The 24,263-nt window shown below is 31.0% G+C and overlaps 2 protein-coding genes across 2 annotated transcripts; both read right to left on the minus strand.

Moving 5' to 3' along the window:
• Positions 1-776: 776 nt before the first annotated feature.
• On the minus strand, positions 777-5,568 carry LOC132757522 (alpha-ketoglutarate dehydrogenase component 4-like). Its single transcript, XM_060748830.1, has 4 exons — positions 5,464-5,568; positions 4,937-4,988; positions 3,918-4,072; positions 777-971 (listed from the first exon to the last, which is right to left on the minus strand). The coding sequence occupies exons 1-4, from the start codon at positions 5,488-5,490 to the stop codon at positions 954-956; spliced, it is 252 nt and encodes an 83-aa protein (XP_060604813.1). The 5' UTR covers positions 5,491-5,568; the 3' UTR covers positions 777-953.
• A 2,191-nt stretch (positions 5,569-7,759) lies between these two features.
• LOC132757523 (m7GpppN-mRNA hydrolase-like) lies at positions 7,760-22,557 on the minus strand. Its single transcript, XM_060748831.1, has 9 exons — positions 22,410-22,557; positions 14,649-14,800; positions 14,132-14,259; positions 13,634-13,732; positions 12,880-13,032; positions 11,567-11,679; positions 10,756-11,107; positions 9,075-9,138; positions 7,760-8,027 (listed from the first exon to the last, which is right to left on the minus strand). Exons 1-9 carry the CDS (start codon positions 22,493-22,495, stop codon positions 7,870-7,872), a joined length of 1,305 nt encoding a protein of 434 aa, XP_060604814.1. The 5' UTR covers positions 22,496-22,557; the 3' UTR covers positions 7,760-7,869.
• Between the last annotated feature and the right edge of the window lie 1,706 nt (positions 22,558-24,263).

A 24,263-nucleotide genomic window follows, 5' to 3' on the forward strand; every position in this document is an offset into this window, starting at 1 on the left:
GTTTGAAAGGCAAATTGAATAAAAAAAGTATTTCCCTTATTTCATTTCTCTCATGTAGTCATGGACCCTTTATCCACAGCTTATTATATTTATAATATCTTTATAAAAAGAAGATAGACAATAGTGAAGTATTTTATTGATTTTTTTAAAATATCTATTTTGGTGGGGGCAGATTTCCTATGGTTATAGTCAGTAAGAATGGAATAAAGGGGAAAATCCTAAAAAGCACTATATATCCAGACAGAAATGAGACCAGGTAATACAAGGTATTTGCTTAAGGCAGATTTAAAGTAATTAAGTAATTGCATTTTATAGTCTAAGTTTATGCTACGCACTTCACCCACTTTTCAGTTTACCCCTGGGCACGGCTCTGTATCTTTTCTATAACTCCTGGGGGGGTCTTTTTTAAACCCTTAAGGGACCACAAATTTGGCGCAAAGGATATAAACCCCGCAAGGGTTTTGTGTTTTGGTTTTGCCCTTCCCCCAAACAATTCCGTTATTTAAAGAAGAATCTCCATGCCATCAAGTCTGTAACTTCTTAATTTTTAACCCTAAGCCTGCTCAATTTCACAAACGGACATGTCCAGCTTACACCTTTGCAACTGTCAATTTGGCGGTTACTAAAATCATTTCTGAGAATGGACGTTCAACAGTTCAGAGCCTTGTCAGACTGCACGGATGGTCAGGCTGACCTGGCTATATACTTATGACATAGGCTCACTATTCGGTGCCAGCACTGTCTGGGTTACAAGAATACAATAACAGAACTTAATACACTCTTATACTCATTTATTCATCAAAATATCAGACATGAACTAAACATATAAATAACAAATTGGAAAAGCCGTAGATACTTTCATTCTTAACATAAACATTGCTAATACTGCTTTTACAACAGCCAGTCCTCTTTCATCCATAGTAATACAGTAAATTTGAAAGTATATCCTCCGTTTATTCTGGACCTCCTCTCTGAAATTAAATATACAAAATACATGAGTTATTTATTCAACAGTTTGGTGCATGAATTCAAAGAAAGCAGAGTCTGAGTTTTATTCAAAACAATTCTTTGTGTGAATATCAAAATTGATTTCCATGAAAACTGTTCAATCAATCTTTGCAGCTTTTTCAAGTACCAAATGGAGGATATTAAATGAGTGAAGATTCAATACTGAATTTATTTAACTCATTGAATAAAGTAATGCAAGCCTAGGGTTCACTCAAGTAATTGACCATATAACTGAATTTATTGAACTCTGAATAAAATTATGCAGCATATTGTATAACCTCATATTTACCTTATCTTTGTATCACACAAAATTAATGATGTCACATTAAAATATATGCATGGTCCTGCAATACTATTTTTAGGGAGTTGCAAAAGTAGTATAGATATGTGACCAGATTTGTTTTTAAAGCTATTGAATATTCCAAAACCTGAAGTGAGTACTTGCTATACAAACTGATAAAACAAAACAAGAGGGCCATGATGGCCCTGAAATCGCTCACCGGTTTATAGGCCCCTTGAGGTAGGGCCAATTTTAACCAAAGGGCTTTTATTTGGACAATTTTGGTAGACACCCATTAGAAGATGTTTCATGATACAAATATCTAAGCTCTAGCGCTTTGGGGTATTTAAAAGAAGATTTTTTAAGTTTTTACTATTCACATATAGGGAAAAACAATGATGCCCCCAGGGATTTTATTTAACAAACTTGGTACACACTCACTAGAAGATATTTCATGCTTGGTATCTAAACTCTAGCTATTTGGGTTTTGAAAGAAGATTTTTTCATTTTTTACTGTACACATAAGGAAAATCAATGACCCCCGGGGCGGGGCCAATTTTAACCCCAGGGCTCTTATTTGAACAAACTTGGTAGACACCCATTAGAAGATGTTTCAAGCTAAATTTCTGACAAGATGATGTTTCATGCAAAATATTTAAGCTCTAGCTCTTTGGGTTTTTTAAAAAGAAGATTTTTAAAGTTTTTACTATATAAATAAAGGGAAAAACAATGACCCCATGGGGCAGGGCCAATTTTGACCCAATGGATTTTATTTGATCAAACTACGTAGACACCAACTAGAGGATGTTTCATGCTTAATATCTAAGCTCTAGCTATTTGGGTTTTTTAAAAGAAGTTTTTACTTTAAACAAATAAGGAAAATCAATGACCCCCTGGGGCGGGGCCAATTTTGACCCCAGGGCTATTATTTGAACAAACTTGGTAGACTCTGACAAGATGATGTTTCATGCAAAATATTTAAGCTCTAGCTCTTTGGGTTTTTTTAAAGAAGATTTTTTAAGTTTTTTCTTTCGGTTGCCATGGCAACCAGAGTTCTGCATGGAATTAAATTCTTTGAACAATTTTTAAAGTTCACTACCAAAGAAACATTCCTGTGAAGTTTGGATGAAATTGGATAATCCGTTTATGAGGAGATGTCGTTTGAAGTAAAAGTTTACGGACGGACGTCCCGACGGAGGCCAGGACGGACGCCGGACAAAAAGCGATCACAAAAGCTTGCCATGTTACTTTGTGACAGGTGAGCTAAAAAAAGATCAACATTTATTGTGAAACCAAAAATACCCAACTTGTATAGCATCTCCCTTCCTGTTGTACATGTAGCTAGTGTTTTAGATGCTGAATACATGATCATTACATATCATACCAAAATATGAAAATTAAGATATGACTCTTAACTAAAGTAAATTGTTCATCATTTTCTATTTAACGAATTTTTGAATACACCCATACTGCTGCATAAGCTATTAAAGACATAAGAAATTGACCAACTAAAAATCAACAACAAAACATGTTTTTTCCAGCAAGTACAGCCGATAGATACAATGTACCCTAACAAACAAACTTTCCATTAATATCTAAAGTCACATGTTTATTACAATACTTTTTGTTTTAAAGCAAGCAAGTAGTAAACAAAATCATCTACTGCTTGAACTTAAAAAGTCTTACTATTTTATTTAGGATCCCTGGATTGCTTTTAGTACAGGTTTTATTTAGCAATACTTACTGAAATCTGGTACTTAAGCTAAGAATGATTTTATATTAAGCTTAAGTTTTATTGGTTGGGTTTTAATTTAAGTCACATTAACAATTTTTAAGGTAATATGGTGACTTTCCAGCTTTACTTGTGAAAAGAAAACTCAGGTGCATTATTTCAGGCATTAGCATAGCCTGAGTTCCAGTCTGTTGATTTTTTTTATCTGTTTCTGTTGGGCAAATCAACACAATTTGATACTATCACATTAAAGATCCTGTATGTTTTGTTATTGATATTGTTACTGTCTGTATACCACACTTGCAAAAAATTATATATGTATATAATTATCCAAATAAAACAATTTTCAAACATCAAGGAATATGTAAATTGTGTAATGCAAATATTCATGCACATTATATCTAATCAATAAATTATATGCATTCATTTCTTATTGGAAAATTTGACTTAGAATTGATAGAAAATAATTTCTAATTACCTCCCTTTATTTACATGAAATGTTAAATTCGGTAATATCGTTATAAATAATGCTTATTGGAACTTACAATATTGACAAATCTTCATTTGAGCATCATATTGATGAAATAAAACCATGAAAAAAATGTGTTACAGGATCTTTAAAACAGGAATAAGTATGAAATAGCACAAATGTTATAAATAAGCCAAAACTATCAACGCCTGAATCCAAGACTAGAATCTACTGACACCTGAGTATAACCACCGACTTTGCCGTAGATTAACTGGTCAGCTTCCTTGTATGAAAAAATGCTGTCTCATGCAGGTTTGAACTCACAACTGTGAAGGGCAAGTTCTTTTTTTTAGATTTGAAGTCAGCTACTGCAACCACTTGGCTAACAAAATAATTACTATGTCTACAAAAAAAATGACAAATTGTACCTCTATATATTCCATTTCTTCTAAAGGTATTGGTTTTCTGTGATATTTTGATGGCACCGTTTCTAAACTAGGGCTAGAGCTAGGAGATCTTGAGGAACTAGGTGTTGGTGTATTTATTGGTTGTGAAACAGACTGTACAAGATTCCCAGCTACACCTGCAAAATATATTACATGTTTTTTTGACAGATTAGAAAATACAGACAAAATCAGCTAATGGCTTCAAAGGAATGTGTGTAAAAATATGTCTATATCAATACAATTGACTGTTTTTTGTATAATTTTGATTAATATTTACTACAATATTCAACATAATACTGGCTGTTTATAAAGTTAATATAATAATACACAACAATATATAAAATGAGCTAAAGCAATGCCCTTATTCAAACATTATGAAATCTATAGATTAGATTTGGAAAAAAAATAACAAAATTAAGTGCAGAAGCTGTAGAACTGTACATAGTCTTTTATAAAATAGTAATGTATTCACAATGGCTTAAGGGTACTACCAGAAACAACTGTATAATTTGACATACCAAGCTTTAACCTTAACTACATGAATTTAACATGAATTTACATGATAATAATTTGTGATGAGAGCAGTAAATAATTACTTGAATGGTTTAGTGTTAAACAAACTTTAACAACATCATATATTCAGTCTAAACTGCATTATAGTGGTCACCAATACATGAACATTTTGTACATATTGTGAACTGGACTGTAACACACAATTTCAAGGCTAAAGACTTTGAAGAAATTTAAATACAAATACTAGATATAATGTGACCTTGTTCAACACATTGAAAAGTCACTATGATTTTAGTTGAATAATGAATTATAAGTTTATATGCCACTTTTAACAATTTGACATTATTCCTTAACTTTCTTTCCTACAAGTCTGACAGGTGTAATTTTAGACAATTTATGTTACAAAAAAGTAAACAATTTGTTTCCTTTATCAGGAAAATATACTATGTAAGATCATCAAACACAATTAATGTATCAAATCATTTTACCTTCATGTACTCTATTAGGAAATCTTATCATTGGAATATGTGGCTTGACAGCCTGAAAATAGAAAAATGTCATCTTAATAACATTACATTGAGGAATAGCACTAGTAAAAGATGTGTTATACTTACTTCTTTAAATATGTTTGACCAATTAATACGTTCATCTAGACTAAGTCAATTTTACTCTTAAGAATCTTAGGAATCAAAACTTTTGAAATTAAATAATAATAATAAAACATGGCCCACTTGACTTTCGAAAGGACCACCTTAATTAAAATCCAGTGGCAAAGCTGTCTTTCTCCTCAAAAAGTAATTGTCAAGGTCTGGCACTCTGGTTAACTATAGCAGATGACAGTTTGTTTCTTTTAACAGAAAAACATATCCGACTACTACTACAGTAAGCAACATCGTATTTTTTCAATGAACTGTCTTTGCAAGTCTAACTCTACAAAACACACACATGGCTGCAGGTTAATAAGATTGTTTTAAAATGTTAAATAAACAAAATATCCCTTTATATTTCTGAATACCTGAAATGTCCTTGCGACACTTGTCATCTTCAGTTTGTCTAAGGGAGATAACTCTCAAAAGACTCGATTGTATAATTTCAAGTATCCGGGACCAGGAAAGTCAGTAAAATTGCAGTAAAACTCTTCAATTTTCAGATGTTGTTAAAATAAACAATATCATGACATATTTTGCTTCTTCAAATAAACAATTACTTTACATTGATTATTTAAATCAACATAACTGTCCAGTTCTGTATCTATCCATGTAGGTGTAGGACCACTTCAGGTATGAATCTATGGGAAAATCATTTTTTAACTAATAAGGGTTTTTATTCAATAATGCCCTGGTCCAACTCATTAACAGGAATGAAACAAACATTTGGTCACGAGCTAGTCTATTAAGCATTGGCATCGACAAGATCATATTGTGAAATAATTTTCACATCTTTTAAATTTGTGGACAATATGAGGTGTTCGAGTACTTGACTGTACAAAGTCATTAGAATTTGCAACCAGTATAGACAGGTCAGCCTGCTCGACCAGTTGGTGGCTTAATTTTTGTACATTGTATTTCTAATCTTATATTCCTAAAACTTTGAATGGAACTGATCCAAATTCAAATCAGGGCAAATCTTTCATACAAATTCAGGGGGTTTAAGGTTTAAGTTCACCACATTTATATGGACATAAGGACACACATATCAGACATGTAACAATGAGTTTATGTACCAAAACATAGCAGTTTGTGCAGACAATGCTACAATAAAGTGGCCAAAAAGAATCAGTACTGTGTATAAGTCTTGAGATAATTTATATAAATGTCAAAATATTTCAGTATTGGAAAATGTATGTAACTTAGTCTTCAGATCTGTTGATCTTAATATAAGACTTGTTTGCAATTTGAAAATATAATAGAGCAAAAAGACCTTTTCAAAATTTTATTCTTATTTATAACAATCACATGTGATTCTAACATCAAATGTTATTTCTTGATCACAGTTCCTTTTCATGACCTATGAAACTAGGAGTATTTAAATGGACCCTGATTACACAAATACAAAAGAAGATAAAACCTTTATCATTTCAAACTGATTTCCTTCATCATGAAAAGCATTAATTCAGTCTTTGGACAACTGGCCCACAACCTTGCATTTTTTTAATTAACTAAAAAAAAAACAATACCTTTTTAAAGTTAAAAATACCCAATATATCTCATTTAAAAAATAACTCACTCTACAGTAGTAAACTTACAAACCAACATATCAATATTTGTGAAATATTATCATTTTATCTTACATTTGATCACATAATTTACTAATACAAAATGTACATTTTACTGTAAAAAGAATTAACAAAATATTCTCATCGCATGTACTTACTTTATTGTTGGTTTTAAACTCACACTGAAAACTCAGCCATGGTCAAGTCAATAAAAGCAGCATATCCCAAGAATTATGACAAGTTTTTCAAGGCTATTTAAAAAGTGTTTACAGGTTTTAACCTTGTCAAGTTTAAAGGTTCTAAACAAAGTCATTTAACCTGCTCTAGGCACTTAAATATCACAAAATTACCTAATTATATGTTATTACATGGACTTTTGATATATGCAGAATTAGTCCTTCCTCTATAAGTATATAATTTAAAGTGTAAAACAATGGTGAAAATGATGGTACATTCAAGCGCATAAAATATCTAAAGTACCGCTAACTATTTAGTACATACCAATATATTTAATAAAGTTATTATATTATTCTCAATTTCTTTCATCACAACTACTGGCAAGCAATTTTAAATGTTGCAAGGACTTCAACTTTACTGGTAAAGGAAAACCTCCCAGGACCTACAGGTAGGTGCTCTTAGGTAGGCGTAACACCCCAGCATTGTGGAACCATGAACCTTCCACAAGCTAACTAGATAGCTACATAAAATTCATTAATTCTGTTACGACTTTGAAACAAGTTGTGGTGAGGGCTTAGTGATTGTTCAACACTACTTATCCTCATAATGGCATGCAGAACAATGCTTCAAATCTCAACAAGCCTATTCAAGCTTCCAACAGCAACAATAATACATGTATCACATTTATAAATCTATCTGTATACAGGTATGTCAAACCCTATAAAATACTGATGTTGTCCTATCACTTTAGGATAGGCCTACTTACACATAAAAATAGCACCTATTAGGCTATGTGTAATGTGCTCTCACTAATCTTTAAAATACAAGTGAGCACCTTACACTTTGTCTAACATAATATCATCTCTATAGATAACTCCTGATACTTTAAGAAACAAAGCACAACACACATCACTTAATATTTAGTATGTTCCTTTGTATCTAAATGTGCGGGTCAGGTTCAGAATTAATTCTAATATAACCAAAGTTAACTATTCTATTGCCCAACAAACAAATCAAACTTTCTAAATATTATCCAATACAGGCAAGGACTGAGTCAACATCTAGTCTAAAGTTTCTCCATGATGGTGGCACAAAGTTTTCTATACTAGTGTTCTGATCATTTGTCCTTTGCCTTCTATCTGACTTGTTTCCATATTTTCCTGGTTGATACTGGTTCCCATAGTTACCTAAATGAAAGTTACAAAAGATAATTTAAGATATATTATTTAAAATATATATTGTATAGAACATTTTCTTTTTCACATTTACTCAAGTCTGTATTTTTTTTTAAAAATTCTTGCCTTTTTCCTTGTTTTTTAATGTTATTTTCCTTCTTGTTTTTTTTTCTTTGTGGTTTCTTTTTGTTATCTGATATAACTGAACCATTTTCACTTTTTTTTGTATTTCATACACAAACAATAGATCCCTATCCCCTAGAAATAACCAGGACTTTGTCTTTTAGACTAAAAGGTTCCAACCTGCTTGCACAGTAAGATGATAACATGCTCCTTCACTGGGCGTTAGGCATATTCATGTTATTTTGGTGCAAACCTGGTATTAAGGGGACAGTTAGAAGAAGAAAAAAAATATTCATCAGATAAATGTTATACTTAATCACTTAGCACTCACTCTATCAACAACTGCCCCCCCCCCCCCAATCAAAATAATTAAATAGAATATCCAAATGATGCACTTTTACTGTTTTATCAGCATTTGAAATACTTATGAAAAATGTGCAAATCTTAGACCAATCCACTTTAACATGCTAAAATTTCACAGCCAACAGTACAGACTTTGTTTAATCTGCTATCATGAGAAACCTGGTATAATTTTTCATCACGAAAACCGTGGCGCCGGAGTGTATTAAAGCCATTTAACATAAACAATATTACACTAGTGTAATAACACTTTGATGTCACGTCATTTGCGCTATATATAAACATAGCGTTAAAGCGCGCTAATGTTAGCATTACACTATAGGCGTGTCATTGAAAAATTAATCATTTTAACAGTTTACTGTTCTTAATTTGTATATAGACAAATAAAATATTATATTCGTGTAGATTCAATATTAAAATTTTTGAACTCATTGAATAAAACAATATTATGCTCACCAGAGGCTCGCATAATATGATTTTATTCAACTCGTTCAATAAATTTAGTATTAAACTACACTCATTTAATATTCTCTTTATAGTTGTTATTATCACCAGTCAAGTTCAATAATGAATTACCTTGGTTGTCAAATTGTGTGGCTAAACTTCTTCTTGGTTTCCCTCCAACAGTTCCATCCCGATTCTGCAAAATAAATAAATCCGTTCAAGTGATTCCTACATTAATTTCATGAATAATACATAAACATCTTCTTTGACATCATTTATACCTTAAAGGGAGACACAGGCAAAATTTTCATTTCTTAGTTTTGAAATTTTCATTCATTATTCTGTAAATGTCCTCAAAATGAATACACTAAACAGTCAAAGGAACAAAACTTTTCTCCATATAAAGAATAAAATGGTGTTTTCCTAACTTGACCCGCGTGGATCAGGTTAGAGCGCTAAAATTTCACAATAGTTGTCACTCTGTACTCTGGAAACGTTAAAAAACATGTCAAATCAATTACTTAGACTTGTTTCAATCATACAATATCCACAATATTTGTTATTGTAACTTCCAGGGTTTGTTCAAATCGCATGACTTGTTTTAAACTATTCGGTGATTCTGTTCGCGTCAAAATTTCGTTCAACATATATAGATATATTTAAACTTCAAACCCAAAATATATAGAATTTATACAGAAATTCATGTTGGGACTTTAAGAAATGTCATTTTAGGGTTATTTGAGTACAGAAAATCATTTTTATATTTTTGCCATTATTTTGCCTGAGTATCCCTTTAAAATTTAAAACATGAAATATCAAACTAGTGCATATCATTAGTACAATAAATGTTGCTGTTATTTTACATCATTAAACTGTACCCAAATAAGTCAATTCATTCAAGAAAATCCCATAAAATCTGAGTCTTACATTTATTAGTAGCAAAGGAAAAAAAAACAAAAATGCAAAAAGCACATGCAATTTTAGCTCATGGCAAATTTTCTCTGAATTCTGAAATAGAAAATTAACCCTTTATGTATAAGATACATGTATTTCGAAACATTTGATGCTCTGAAGTGACTTAAGTCATACTACAACTGGAAGCAGTTTCCAATATAAGTCTTAAAATCTGTAAAAACATTATTTTATAATGCAATAATCCTCAATCTTCCTTCTTTTACTTAGGTGCCTTCATATGGACAAATAAACACTAGATAAATGGTCATTGGATAATAATAAATGTTCTCACATGCAAGGATATGCTTTCCTATGACAATAAGCAAAAGGTTTCATTTCAAAAACCTGCAAGGGAGACCACTCTTACTGTCAAAATATCAAAGTTTCTAAAAGTCTCAAATAATAAATATATCCAAGTTGCTAAAAGTCTCAAATAATAAATATATCCAAGTTGCTAAAAGCCTCAAATAATAAATATATCCAAGTTAAAAGCCTCAAATAATAAATATATCCAAGTTGCTAAAAGCCTCAAATAATAAATATATCCAAGTTGCTAAAAGTCTCAAATAATAAATATATCCAAGTTGCTAAAAGCCTCAAATAATAAATATATCCAAGTTGCTAAAAGCCTCAAATAATAAATATATCCAATTGGATAAAAGCCTCAAATAATAAATATATCCAAGTTGCTAAAAGCCTCAAATAATAAATATATCCAAGTTGCTAAAAGCCTCAAATAATAAATATATCCAAGTTGCTAAAAGCCTCAAATAATAAATATATCCAATTGGATAAAAGCCTCAAATAATAAATATATCCAAGTTGCTAAAAGCCTCAAATTATAAATTTGCATACTTACTAAAATATGAAACTGTTGATTTTTGTCAGATTTATAATTTGGCGATGCATATCCTTGAGTAGTACTTTGTTCATGCCGCTGCTGTTTCCTGTCTCGTGCTTCACGTGCACGAGTTTTTGAATCTTTTAAGTGTAAAAGTTCCTGGTATTCACTTTGGTTCATTTGTGAGAAATACTGCTGCTGACGTAATTTTTGTTTCTCTTTATACTGTCTGTTACTATTGCTAATATTGTCAGTGTCTTTTGTAGATTTTCCTCCTGTTGCACTTCTGGGTCGTGAAGACGGTCTTATAGTTGCTGTTTGAGAGGCTTCCGAGAGGTTTTGTCTGTTACCTACCCACTTTCTTAAAGACCTAAAAGATATTGAAATGGAGAAACATATGATGTAAGACATGATAATGTCATAAAACCATACGAAAAAAAAGATTTTGACATAAAGGGTATGGAGATGTTTCATAAAACATAACCTACTAGTATTTAAGCCTGGTACGGAAATTTCAATGCGTTTATTGGTCATTATCTCGGCAGGTGGTTCGCCTTACCAGCTTTCCTTGGAAACTAACCAGTAATTACCAGCTTTTCCCCACAAATGACTAATTACTTTGTACATGATTTCAGAATCTAGGTGAGACAAAAATAACCATTTAACTCAATGCCCATGATCAAGATTCAAAAAGAAACTTTGTCTTGCCTAAGGATCGGAAATGCAAGCCTTGGAATACAAATCCAATGGCTTCTGTATTAAGCTAAATAAGAAGTGTAGTAAACAGCCACATAAATCATATAGAAAGAATAAAATGAATAATACTGACTTAATAAATGGAATGACCATGAAGAAAGTATTTGGATTGAGCCCTAGCTGTGTTTTTGATGACTGATCTCTCTTGTGAGCAGGTAAAGCATCAATTGGGAACCACTGCAAGCTCTGCAAAACAGATTCAAAGATCTATTATTCTAAACAGAAATATCAATATTGAAAATTTAACACAACATTTTTTTAAATAGTATTCTTATAAGTCTGACAAAATATATGAATATATTATGATTGTAGTAATACACATCATGTATCATGACATATTTCAGGAAAGAGTAGTTTTGGGAATCACAAAATTTTGCAATAATGGAAAATATTTAGTCCATTCATATTATTTAATTATGTTGTAATCTGTAGTAATTCCACCCTGTTCTTCATATTAGAGCTTTTTTTGGAATATTTTGGTCCTAAACCAAGTAACTGACTTTGAATGCATTAATATACCATGCAGTACAATTAAAGGGAATCCACTGAGGTTATTTGACATGATGGCACTGAAAATATGTTTTCAAGATAAATGTACCATTTGATGTAGGTTTAGACCACTAATCTTTGTGCAAAATTTCAGATCATTCTCACACTTCGTTTTTCCAGAATAATTATTCAAATTGTAAAAAAATGACCCAAAATGAAAAGCGTTTTAAACGCTTTTTACTCATATCAGGCTAAGAAAAGCATAAAAATACAACTTTCAATTTATTTCAAAGTATATTTCTTAAATTTCTTTGCATACATTTCTGTTTAAAGTGCCCCGTCTCAATTATGTAAGAAATTCAAATGTTATGTTTTTAGGCTATTAAACCTCAGTGGAGTCCCTTTAAGTTGCTTTAACAAAAACAAAATGACAAGAAAATGTTAACAAGTACACTTATATCAGGTGTAATTGCATAAAAATGAACCTATTCATCCCAGTTTAGGGTAATTTATATTGTATCATTTTGTTTATTTAATATTATGACATCTTGAGAATGTGTTGAGATGCATATGACAATTGTATTACAGGATTAATTGACCGTCTTGAAACTTTTTAACTGATATAGGTAATTTAAATGTGTGATTCACTGGGCCACACTTTCACACACTGATCTCGTGTTAACCATGTTGTACAATAGGTGCAGGATGTGTTATATTATGTCATCCAACTGAACTTCTGGAAAGTGAGAAAAGTTAGAATCATGGGTAATTATTTTTGAAGTTTTCTTGAATTTTCTGCTGTAGGTATATGATATCTAGCTTTCTGGAATACAGATACAAACATTGGGTGTATTTACATACACCCTTCTTTAGAAGCCCTGATACAAGATGCTTTACCTTGATTTCTTTTCTAGTTTTCGGCTGAAACTTGGTATCTAGTGGCACATTTTCTATGATATACAGCCTAGTTAACTGATCATTCATACGATTCTCCAGGAACTCCTCTTGATTTATCAGCCGGCTAACTTCAAATCCTGTCTCCTCAAATACCTACAATATAAAACATACATCATTAGCCCTTAACTAGCCTAATCAATTAGATGTGAATGGTCTGACCAATTTTACAGACTTTCTTTAATATTATCAAACCTAAAGAAAAAGACACTGCCATTTGACAAGTCTATTTAGTTGGACTAGCCCTTAACCTCCTGAAATAATGAAATGAACTTGCCCAGCTTCCGTTTTTGGAACTGTCCATTATCAATTTTGGGGATATTGATATGAAAATTTAAAGTTAGTCAACCAACAGTATAGGTGTCAGACTGCATTAATATACAGGCAACATGGCTCTATGCCGGTAGCAAAAGCTTAACACTTTTTGTTCCAGTTGGTCAAGTTTTAACCAAACAATGAACTTTGGGAATGGATCTGACACGGTCTAATGAAAAAATACTTATTTTTGCCAATCAGGACATGTACTAAAATGCTAGTCTGGCTTTAAACATGCCGGATATTCAAGTAAATCACTTTTGTTTTGTCTTAAATATTAAAGTTAAATAAACCTTTTCTGTTGTTTTTTTTTTAATTTAAAGTTAAATAAACAATTTCAATAATATTTTTATACTCATTTTATCAACTGTATATCTTTTACCTCTCTTATGGCACATTCATGTGGCGGCTCACCGGCATTTACTTTCCCTTTCGGAAAACCCCAACTGGCTTTTGCCCAGAATCCTTGCACCAATAAGCACTGAAATATCCGAATCATAGATAAAGTAACATAACTATAATCTTAAAGTGGAAAATAAATTAAAGCAGAAATAAAATTTGTAATTGTTGTATGCTTGTCTAAAATTCAAAATAATTTATTTTTGAATACTTCAATACTGGCGAGGAAATCACCTATTCTTAGTTCTATGATATTCATAATCTTGATCAATTTTCTTTGACAATAATGATTTAAACTGTTGTCCTACTGCATTATATGCCTACACATACTGGTTATATTCTTCATCATATTGTTTTGTTCTTTGGCTCATTCACAAGTTATAGTCAACAAGACTTGAAATGTAGAGGTTTAGGACAGGTTTTACTCGCATTTTAAATGAAATGAAAAGAAACACAAAAGGAAAATATCATATAAACATACATATTTCATTTCTGGATCTAGCATAATTGCTCCGTATGTGGGAACACTCATCTTGTATGACTTCCAGTTGCCAAGAATCTTGTCCACTTCTTGTGCATGACCACTTAGAGATGGACAATGATGAAATACTAAACTCTAGTTAAGGTATAAACTACCATGTTATATTCTTAAAATCAATACCAAGTCATATGAAGCACTGATATTTTAAACAGTCTATATACACAGAAATCATAAAGAAATGAAAAATGAGTTACATGTAACAATTATTGGTGTTAAAAATTAAGTTTATGAATTATCTGCCCTTTTATTTGATTTTCTGTTTTGCTTATCTAATCAAGGTATTTTCAAGTGTAGATTACAGATACATATTTTACTTTCGGCTTATAACTATAATTAATTAACATTTAATTCTAGGTCATAATACAAAATTTCATCCAATTCCATCAATCAATTTGACAGCTTTTTTATTTTGTTCAGGCTGTGTAACACCAATTAGACATGATTGTATAAAGGATACTTTGTGCAGAAAAGTCTTTGATGCCACATGTTTTTAACTCAGGCTGCTCAGCACAATAAAAATCTAGATAAAACCAATGTGCAAGTTCTATCTGGAAGAAAATCCTGATTAAATCTTGCCTTTCTTCCTCAGGTATGTTTATAATGAACCGGCTGAAAATGAAATGATAAAATGTTTTAAGACATCATATTATTAACTTATAAACTGCTGAGTGTTTACAAGACAATGAAACTGAAAGTGACATAAAAAATCATCATGAATACAGACTACAGTATAATTTTCCCCAAAATTTAAAGTACTGTCTCCTTCCCTTAAATTTTAGTTTGTTAAATTTCCTTCTACTATAGTTTTTTTTTTTTTTTAATTAAATCATATAACACAAATAATTCCTCTATTTTTTACGGTATAACAGGCCTTCACTAGGTTCAGAAGCTTTAGTTAAGAAATTTGACCTCCCTTAGTGCTTTAATATTTTGCTCATTGCCTTAAATATATACCATGGAGAAGTAAATTTATAAGAGATGCAGATAATTTCATTTTGTCCCTCAATAAAGTAATTGCTTTACACTCTGTAATACACAGAGTCTGACTACCTATTTATATGATTAACAGGTCACATGCATCTATAATTACAAACAGAGATGTAGATACTAAAGGGGAACAAATACATGATATCATGTCTAATCTAAAGTTCATCCATGCCTTAGCTTCACCATAATACAATAAAGCTGGATACCATAGTCATACATCATTCATGGGTTTGTCGGAGCTATACTAGGGTCATGATCACGTTTCCTTGTTTGGCACCATAGTCATTTTGTAAAATTTTGACATGCCAAAGCTAGATTCTGAGATTTTTTTTACAGGTCAGAATCTCCCTTCTATTTCTACAGGGAAGATATTGCCCATACACAAAATAGCACAATATCTCAACATGTAGTTGGACTAAAGGAACTGGTGCTGGTAAGTTCTAGGAAGCAGACTCTAAGTAGGTATGTCATTGAATATCATCGATATTCATCATCCGATACAATATCGAAACACACATTCACATATCGATACAAGCTCAATTTTTTTTTATTTCTGTTAGTTAATATACCTCTCTATTTTGGCTTATAAGAGAAGTCACTTTTTTTCTAGTTGTCAGTGACAAGAAAAACAGAAAAAACAAACTTTCTGCTAGTTTCTAGTATTTGTAATGTGTAATGCAAGCACGCATTACACTATGATCCCAATTAATAACACATATATTATATGTTATTTGGTTTTGGAGTGATATATGTGGATATATTACCTGTTAAGATTTTATATCACCCGAGCCGTTAGGCGAGGGTGATATTTTATCTTGGCAGGTAATATATCCACATATATCACTCCAAAACCAAAATAATAATTTTATTACCCTTCCCGTGCCGAGTTAAGACGATTTTAAAATAAATAATTGCTACTTCAAATGAAACGTCGAAATAAGATTCCCTGTAGGATACCCCTTCACCATAACATGACGTCACAAATACATGACGTATTATCTTTCGAACATTATAAACGGATGTAAACAAGAGAAAAGGAGTAGTCTGTTGAACGCACTTTTTTGGAATTAATATCAAGCTTTCACAACTGTGACAAGGTCATATTTGTTTCCTATACTGACGAGAATATGTATCATTACTCTATTTTGGTAAATATTTATCACTTGACAGTTTAAAATTGATTGTAAATTGGAATTTATATCGCGTAAAATCAAACCGTACGCGCATCGCACGGCGCATGTTGTTTACAACGTGGGGTACCCATCGGGGAAATTTAATGTGTATATTACCCGTCTGGCTCGGTAATATCAATTTCTTTCGGGTGATCAACATCCAATCAAAAAGGCGGAAAAAATCTGGAAGGGTAATAAAAATGTTTTTTCATTGTATCTACTGTCAAAGTCGATATATCATCAATATTTATCTCTCGATATATATATATATATATCAATACAAAATTTTCAATAAATGACAGCCCTAACTATAAGTTGCAAGAACATGTTCCACAATCTAGCTAAAAATAATAGTTTAAACTAAATTTATTATGGCATGTCAGCAATGATCAAGAGACAGAATAATTTAAGCTTTCAGCAGCATGAAAATCATGCATCAAAATTAACTGTTACATCGCAATTGTCCAGTTTAAGATATAGAAATATAACAAGAGCGATCAATGATCACATGTGTCGCCTCATGATGGCCAATTTCGTGTTGGGACAAGTTTTGTGACAGACGGACAGACAGTGCACAACTAGACTTGGTACTGATCATTCCTGTAAAGTTTGCATAAAATTGCACAAGTAGTTTATGAGGAGTAGTCCGGACAAGCTTTTGTGTATCTGGCAACACACAGAAAAAAACACCTTTTTATCAAAAGGCCATAACTTGGCCAAAAAGCATTCAACTGGAAAACCCGTGCAATATGCCCAAGGACTTGAGCTACAGATCAATCCTGTAAAGTTTCATTGAAATTGCATTAGTGGTATAAGAGAAGTAGTCCGGACAAACTTTAAAAATAAAAATTATTAAAGGGCCATAACTCTGACAAAAATCATTGAACCTGAAAATGCTGACAATATGATTATGCACAATTAGACTTGGTACTGATCATTCCTGTAAAGTTTGGATGAAATTGCACCTGCAGTTTATGAGGAGTAGTCCGGACAAGTTTTGTGACAGACGGACAGACAGACAGACGACGGAGAAGTGATCCCTATAGACCCTTTCATTTAAGACCGTATTCAAGTTGTCGCCCTTGGATGACGTCATTGGGGGATACGGTGGACAATGCCGATACGATTAAGTACAATAATAGAGGGATATAAAGATCTTAATCCTTTCTCTTGTAAGATTGGCAGATTGAAATTGCCAAAATTTTGTGTACTTGAATAAGATATTACATAAAAAGGATGGTGAAATGAATAAAAATGTTTACTTTAATAAGGTCAACGATTTGTTTTAATAGTAGACCATATTGCTGGGTAACTGATCGTGATTACCATTTTCGTTAGATTCTTAAAAATGAAAATTTTTTCCAGGCAGTTAAATCGTAACTTGCTAATACCAGAGATATAGATAATGTATCTATGTCTCTGCTAATATACAATACCTAAAAGACATTTTGAGTTTCAAAAATGTAAAGATTCTGTAGTTTTGAAAAACGGCTGCACAATAATTAATTGCAAGATACTGGCTTATTAAAAAGCATTTTGATTTAAGCATTACTGAGACAAAGAAAAACAATATAAATCTATGTAATTTCAAAAAAAATGTAAAGACATAAAAAGTAAAAATTCTTTTGAATGTACATGACTGTATACTATTTGTGTCAGTAAAAACTGCACTCTCAAAAAATTGTACATCATATATTTAAGCTGGTTAAGTAATATTTTCAACTTGATACTTTTTAATTCATACTCTGCTTATCAAATATTTTTTAAAAAAACAACAACAGAAACAAGTTGTGAAACATGTTCACAGAAATTCGTTTCTAACTGAATTATGATTTTACGTATTTTTGACTGTGCAAGTTTGTAGTCATTCTAGAGTATCTCAAATCATAAGGCGTGACCAATAAAGTCCCTAAGATGATCTATAACCAAAGTCGGATCATACTAACAAAAGTGACGTAATCTAATGTATTGTATGCACCCTGGTGATTTATGATATCTCAGCCAAGTGCGGCTTGTATGTACAACATATGCACCCTGTTAATTAATTTGTTACGGCCCAGTGCCGCTTAAACACATCTATTTACCTATGAAATAAGTAACTGGGAAAAGGTCATTATTTTTATAACCATAATAATAGATTTTTAATATCAAAATCATCTTATTATCGTCTGCGAATCTAAAATTATAAAAGTCAATGCCACATGGTTTTCTTTCTTTCCGGAATATTTATAAAATAATATCCTTCACTGGTTCTTTGAAATATTTTTTTTATACGGCATAATGAAAAAGAATCAGTATTGACAGAATGCATTCTGTTATTGTTCTATTAAAGCTTGAAAAACAATCATTAAAAGACATTGACAATCTTATTTTCATGTTTGGCACAAATACGCCGGAATTTTCTAAATGACAGGAAATAACACAGAAAAATTGAAAATGGCCATTTAAATTTATAATAGGCAATTTCAGTGTGTATGGGTGTTTATTAAATATTAAAATTTGATTTAGTTACTAGCTGGTATTAGAGAAAATCTAGATCTAATAAATTTATTCACTTTGAAATTTCGCTGTTTCACTCCGTAGCGAGAATATATCTCAATCTTTGTTTTTGTATTTTTTCTATTGTCTTGATACTGAAATTATGTATGCATGCGTAATTTTTTACATGTCATACTCATAATTGAACGATCAGTATTTACGCATTTAACTTTTCAATAAGCTAACATTCTATGCGGCCTGCAAAGTTTTATCCCCTATTTACGTCACATCCGGTAAGGGAAGTAACTCTTCCCCGACTGTTATCGCTTAAATGAAAGGGTCTATATGTCGCCACTACTCCGTAGAGGCACGGATTTATATTACAAGGATCGGACACTTTCGTTTAGCTTAAAGTCCCGTCGCGCGCATGCGCGGAATCGGATAAAGGTGGACAGAATGAGATGGCAGAACGTGAGGAGTACGAAATATGACAGATTTTCACCGGAGTATGTGGTGTTATTGCAGCTTTGTGAAAAATTATACACATATGAATGTATTGATACAGTATTATTTTGTGTCGCTAAAGTATTATCATATGAAAATATGCTGATAGAACGCTGCAACGCTTAGTTAAAAAGTACCTAATTTAAAAAATATTCACCTATTGTTTAGGCATACTCTCTACACTTCGCCGCCCTTTTACTTCAAGCACGAATTATTACCGCGATTCAGAATAAGATAATTATTTTTTACATGGTTTAATGATGGCATTGCAAAAAAACGTTTCTTGATTGCTAAAAAACTTTTAAAGAAATTCATGTTTGAAATGTGTCTTTATTTCTGTGAATTATTTCCAAATGATTTGTACATTTTTTATTTGATTACGTGTATATTAGTATAAATATAGTAAATATTCTACTATTAAGTGTATTAAATATATTTTCAGATCATTCTAGACAAGCATTCCTATATAGATGAATTCATTAGATTGGCAAGGAAGAAACTTTTATTGGCATAGAGAACAGCTGTTTTATAATATTTTTTTTTATTTTGAAACATAATTTTTTCATAGATATCCTAAACAATTCACGTCAAATGATTTATTTATCACATGTTTATTTTCATCATTTTTCAGAGAAAGGACTATACAAATTTAGTTGTATATTTTCAATTTCATTTATAAATGTTAATAAAGAAAATAGATTTACATTGTATTTATATATATCCTCTTCAGAATCATTTTCTTACCACATATGCCATGAACTGTAGTTAAAGACCGCGCATATACAAAATATACATTCAAATTATATTTGTTTTTGAAGATTGAGTGTTGCAATTATCACATGTAACCTGGTAATGAAAGTTTGGAAATAAAGTTTTTTAATTATCACTTACCCCCCTTCAAAAGTAATTAAACTTGAAAGAAATTTAAGCGATGTGTAAAAAATAATCAACAGTTACTTTTATTTCGCAAAATACTGACTCAAACTGTAAAGATTTTTATTGTTTTTCTAGCGTTACATTAAAAAGTATAATAAATATCTTTCTACAGGCATTCAAATAAAAAGAATAATTAAAATATACGGATTAAAATATACGAGTGACATTAAAAAGGCCGGAATCGAGACAGCCACACGAGAGAACTTTACTGTTACGATGATTGTCTACTTCACTGCACCGACATTTGAAAACAGATTTACAAAAAATAATAATGATATAAATGATGAATGAAATTTAAATATTCTATGAATATGGCAATATTGACAATCTCGGCAATATTTTGTACTAAAAAATGAATAAATTTTCTTCATGTGTAAAGGCCGCAATACATTAGGCCCTACCCGTAAAACAATTGTGCGTTAATAAATTTGACTACATAACCCAACAAATCTTAAATATTGCATCTTTGATCATCTGTGAATAACTTACATCGGCTTCTTTTTTGTTTTGAAACTGAAAGTATTATGGTACCGTAATAATAAATTTCAAATACCTGCTTTTTATATAAAAAAATGTAAATTTACCGCGGATTTCGTCAAGTTAATTTTTTAACCGTCGTTGCGGACAGATAAACTGTACCTTTAAAAAATAAATTAGATATTTGAATTAACCAAGTATTTTTCTTCAAAATAAACTTTAAATTTCCAAAATCGGATAATAAATTAAAAAGCTATATGGTATTTTCAGAGCTCCAGATAATTTTTTTGGCCAAGGGGTTTTTACCCCTCAAAATTTAGAGTGAGGGGTAAAATGTAAAATTGAAAAAACTTAAGGGGTAATATCTGTCAAAAAAGCATTTTGCATTTTTTATACTGGAACTCAAGTTTAGGATACACAGCAAAATTATCAGGGCTTCAATTTTCAAAATTTGGAAGTCAGAGACTTCAAAATCTCTAATATTGGAAGTCACATTATATTGGTAAAGAAGGAAATGTATTAGATTTTCGGAAGTCACATGCCAAAATGAAGGAGTAAATGATTTCCAAACTACCACTATTGGAAGCCCTTAAATAAATGTATTTTCTAGGAGTCAATATTTTTCTTTGAAATTCTTTATTTCTGTTGGCATGTAGCTTATCATATGCTCCATTTTGAACAATTATAGTTGAAATTAGAATTAAAGAAAGAAAAAAAAACAAGATTTTTTATCTTTCCTTAAAAAAAGTATTGGTCTGAGAGAAAATTGTCCGTAACTGTAGACTGGGTTCGAAAATATTGAGTACAATTACAAAACTGCAGGTGAAAAACATGTTATTTTGTTTCAACAACAAAAGTGAAAGAAATTATAAAATATATTTTTGTTTATATTGAGACATAAGCATGTCAATAGATGCCTAAACAAACTTAATACTATGTTAACACCTACGATGATTATCTGGCAAACATTTATATCAATAATTTCACAGGTTAATCTACAGGAGTTACACTCTTCTGTACTTCCTGCTACTTTCGTTTTTAACATGCGTTGTTGACAACAGAAATTTTAGTTTTCAATGCAATAGAATGGAAATATATTGTATTTATATGCTCAAAACATCCTCTATCTGAATATCAAATGTTTACACTTCTATTCTTTTACGCTTTAAATTTTGACATACAAGCGTATTTTCATTTTGTTGTGCGTAACTTTGACCCACGAATTTTAAAAGTGATGCGTATTTTAGATTTTCCATGCGTATTTTACGCTTATACGCACGCTATCTGGAGCTCTGATTTTGTAAAGTAGGTATCCGTTGCGAACGGGCATTTACGCTTCGCGCCGGTAAATTATCGATCGATGTACCTTTATCGGGTGCACGACAAGATATTTAAGCATTTATATAGGGTTAACTGGGAGTGTCCGATCCCTGTAATATAAATCCGTGGTAGAGGCGACACAAAAATCGTTTCAAACTTTCAACCCAATTTCTTGAATTATCAGCAATAGAAATTTATGTCGGTCAAAAGCTATACATAGCTTATGTTTTGTAAAATGTTATATATGTATACCGACAATAAATGAATTTTGATTTGATTTCTTTTATTGCTATCGCGAAAATATATGACATTTACAAAATGACTAATTTTTACGATTCATTTACCTGCAGAGATCATCCAAAACGTAAGCCGGTATCTGGAAGCTAGGTGTACTTGGAGGCTGTGTGTTTTGTGTCTGCTGTTGCAACATTTTTAGGTTATTTACATTTTTTTCGAAAAAACAAAAACAAAATAATATTTTACGGAGTTTGCCGGAAAAAGCCGAAAAATCCCGATTGCAAACAGGACGTTTCGGCCCCAAACCAAATCGGCCCATATGCAAAAATCGGCCCCAAGACGTTACGGCCCTTTTCCGCGAGACGTTTCGGCCCTTTTTTATTACAGTTTTAAAGTATAAAAGGAATTTTTTATTTTATACTTAAAATCGTTACAAATTGTAGTACATTGATTGATTGATGGCACACAAACAATTATGACAATTTAATCCTTGATTGATAACCCATTATAGATCTAGCAATCGCTGTTTAGATAAATGCTTTTTTTCAAGGTGTTACAATAAATACAACTAAATAAACACACTAAATCGTTATTTTATAAAACAGTTGACAAAAACTTTTTGATCAACAAAATTAATTACAAATATACTTCCAAAATCATTATCTTTTGATCTCTATTAATCATTTAGCTAACACTTAAGATATATGTTTTTTTTCAAGATTTAACAAATTAATTATTTATATAGTATTGCTAATTTGATGCCTATGTTTTATCAATTTGAAATTATGGCTGTGAAGTATGGGGGTTTATGAATGCAGAAGTTTTGGAACGAGTACATAAACAAATTTGTAGGTTTATTTTAAATGTTAAACAGTCAACAAATACTTTGGCATTATATGCAGAATTTGGGAGATTTCCTCTTTACATTGAAAGGCATATTCGTATGATTAAATATTTTCTTAAGTTAATTACAGGTAAAAAGATAATTGTATATTAAGAACAATATTGTGTAGACAGATATATCATGTTGATGTGGTAAATTGTTCAACAAACTGGGCGCTTCAAAAGTTAAAAACATTCTTCAGCCAGCAGGATTTAATGAAGTTTGGTTATATCCCGATTCTGTTAATATAAAACTATTTGTACCTATTTTTAGGAATAAATTACGGATATTTATAGAAGTTGTTGGAATGATGGTATTCAATCTTCATCATTGTTAGATGTATAAAGGGAATATAAGATCACATTTGAACAATCGTTATATATAAAATATATTGAAAATGTAAAATATAGAAATGTTTTAGCAAAAAATAAGACTCTCGTCACACAAACTTAATATCGAGTTAGGAAGACATAATAATGTACCAAGGAATGAACGAAAGTGCACTTTATGTTATATGAATGATAGAGAAGATGAATTTCACTTTATCCTTAAATGTCCGATATATTCTGAGTTAAGAAAGCAATACGTTCCAAGATACTATTATTGCAACACAAGTATGTTTAAATTCATTTCATTAATGCAAACTGGTAGCAAGAAAGAATTGAAAAATTTAGCTATATTCTGTGATAAAGCTTTTAAATTGAGGGATAGTTTGTTATAATATACTGACATGTAAGCTTTACTCTCTTTCTCTGTTTTTTCTGTTGTTTAAAAAAATGAAAAAAGTATCATTGTAACTGTTAAATGCGCATTGTATATTCATCATGTAGATTTGTTAAGTTATATGTGAATATGAAATTGTACATATATACATATATTTTTTATTTATTTATTAATATTTGTATCTTCTCAAATTAAATATATCTGTTTTTCAACACATAACAAAATATAAATACCATGATAAAATGTTTTGACAAAACTAATCCTTATAATTAAGTCTAGTGTTAGTTGTTTTGGGTATTGGTCTGTTTTGTGTGGGTTTTTCTTTTCTTTTCTTATATATAAAAAAACGTACAAA

Source organism: Ruditapes philippinarum, unplaced genomic scaffold (assembly GCF_026571515.1).
Source record: "Ruditapes philippinarum isolate M1 unplaced genomic scaffold, ASM2657151v2 ctg1934_1_1_1_1, whole genome shotgun sequence".
NCBI lineage: Eukaryota > Metazoa > Mollusca > Bivalvia > Venerida > Veneridae > Ruditapes > Ruditapes philippinarum.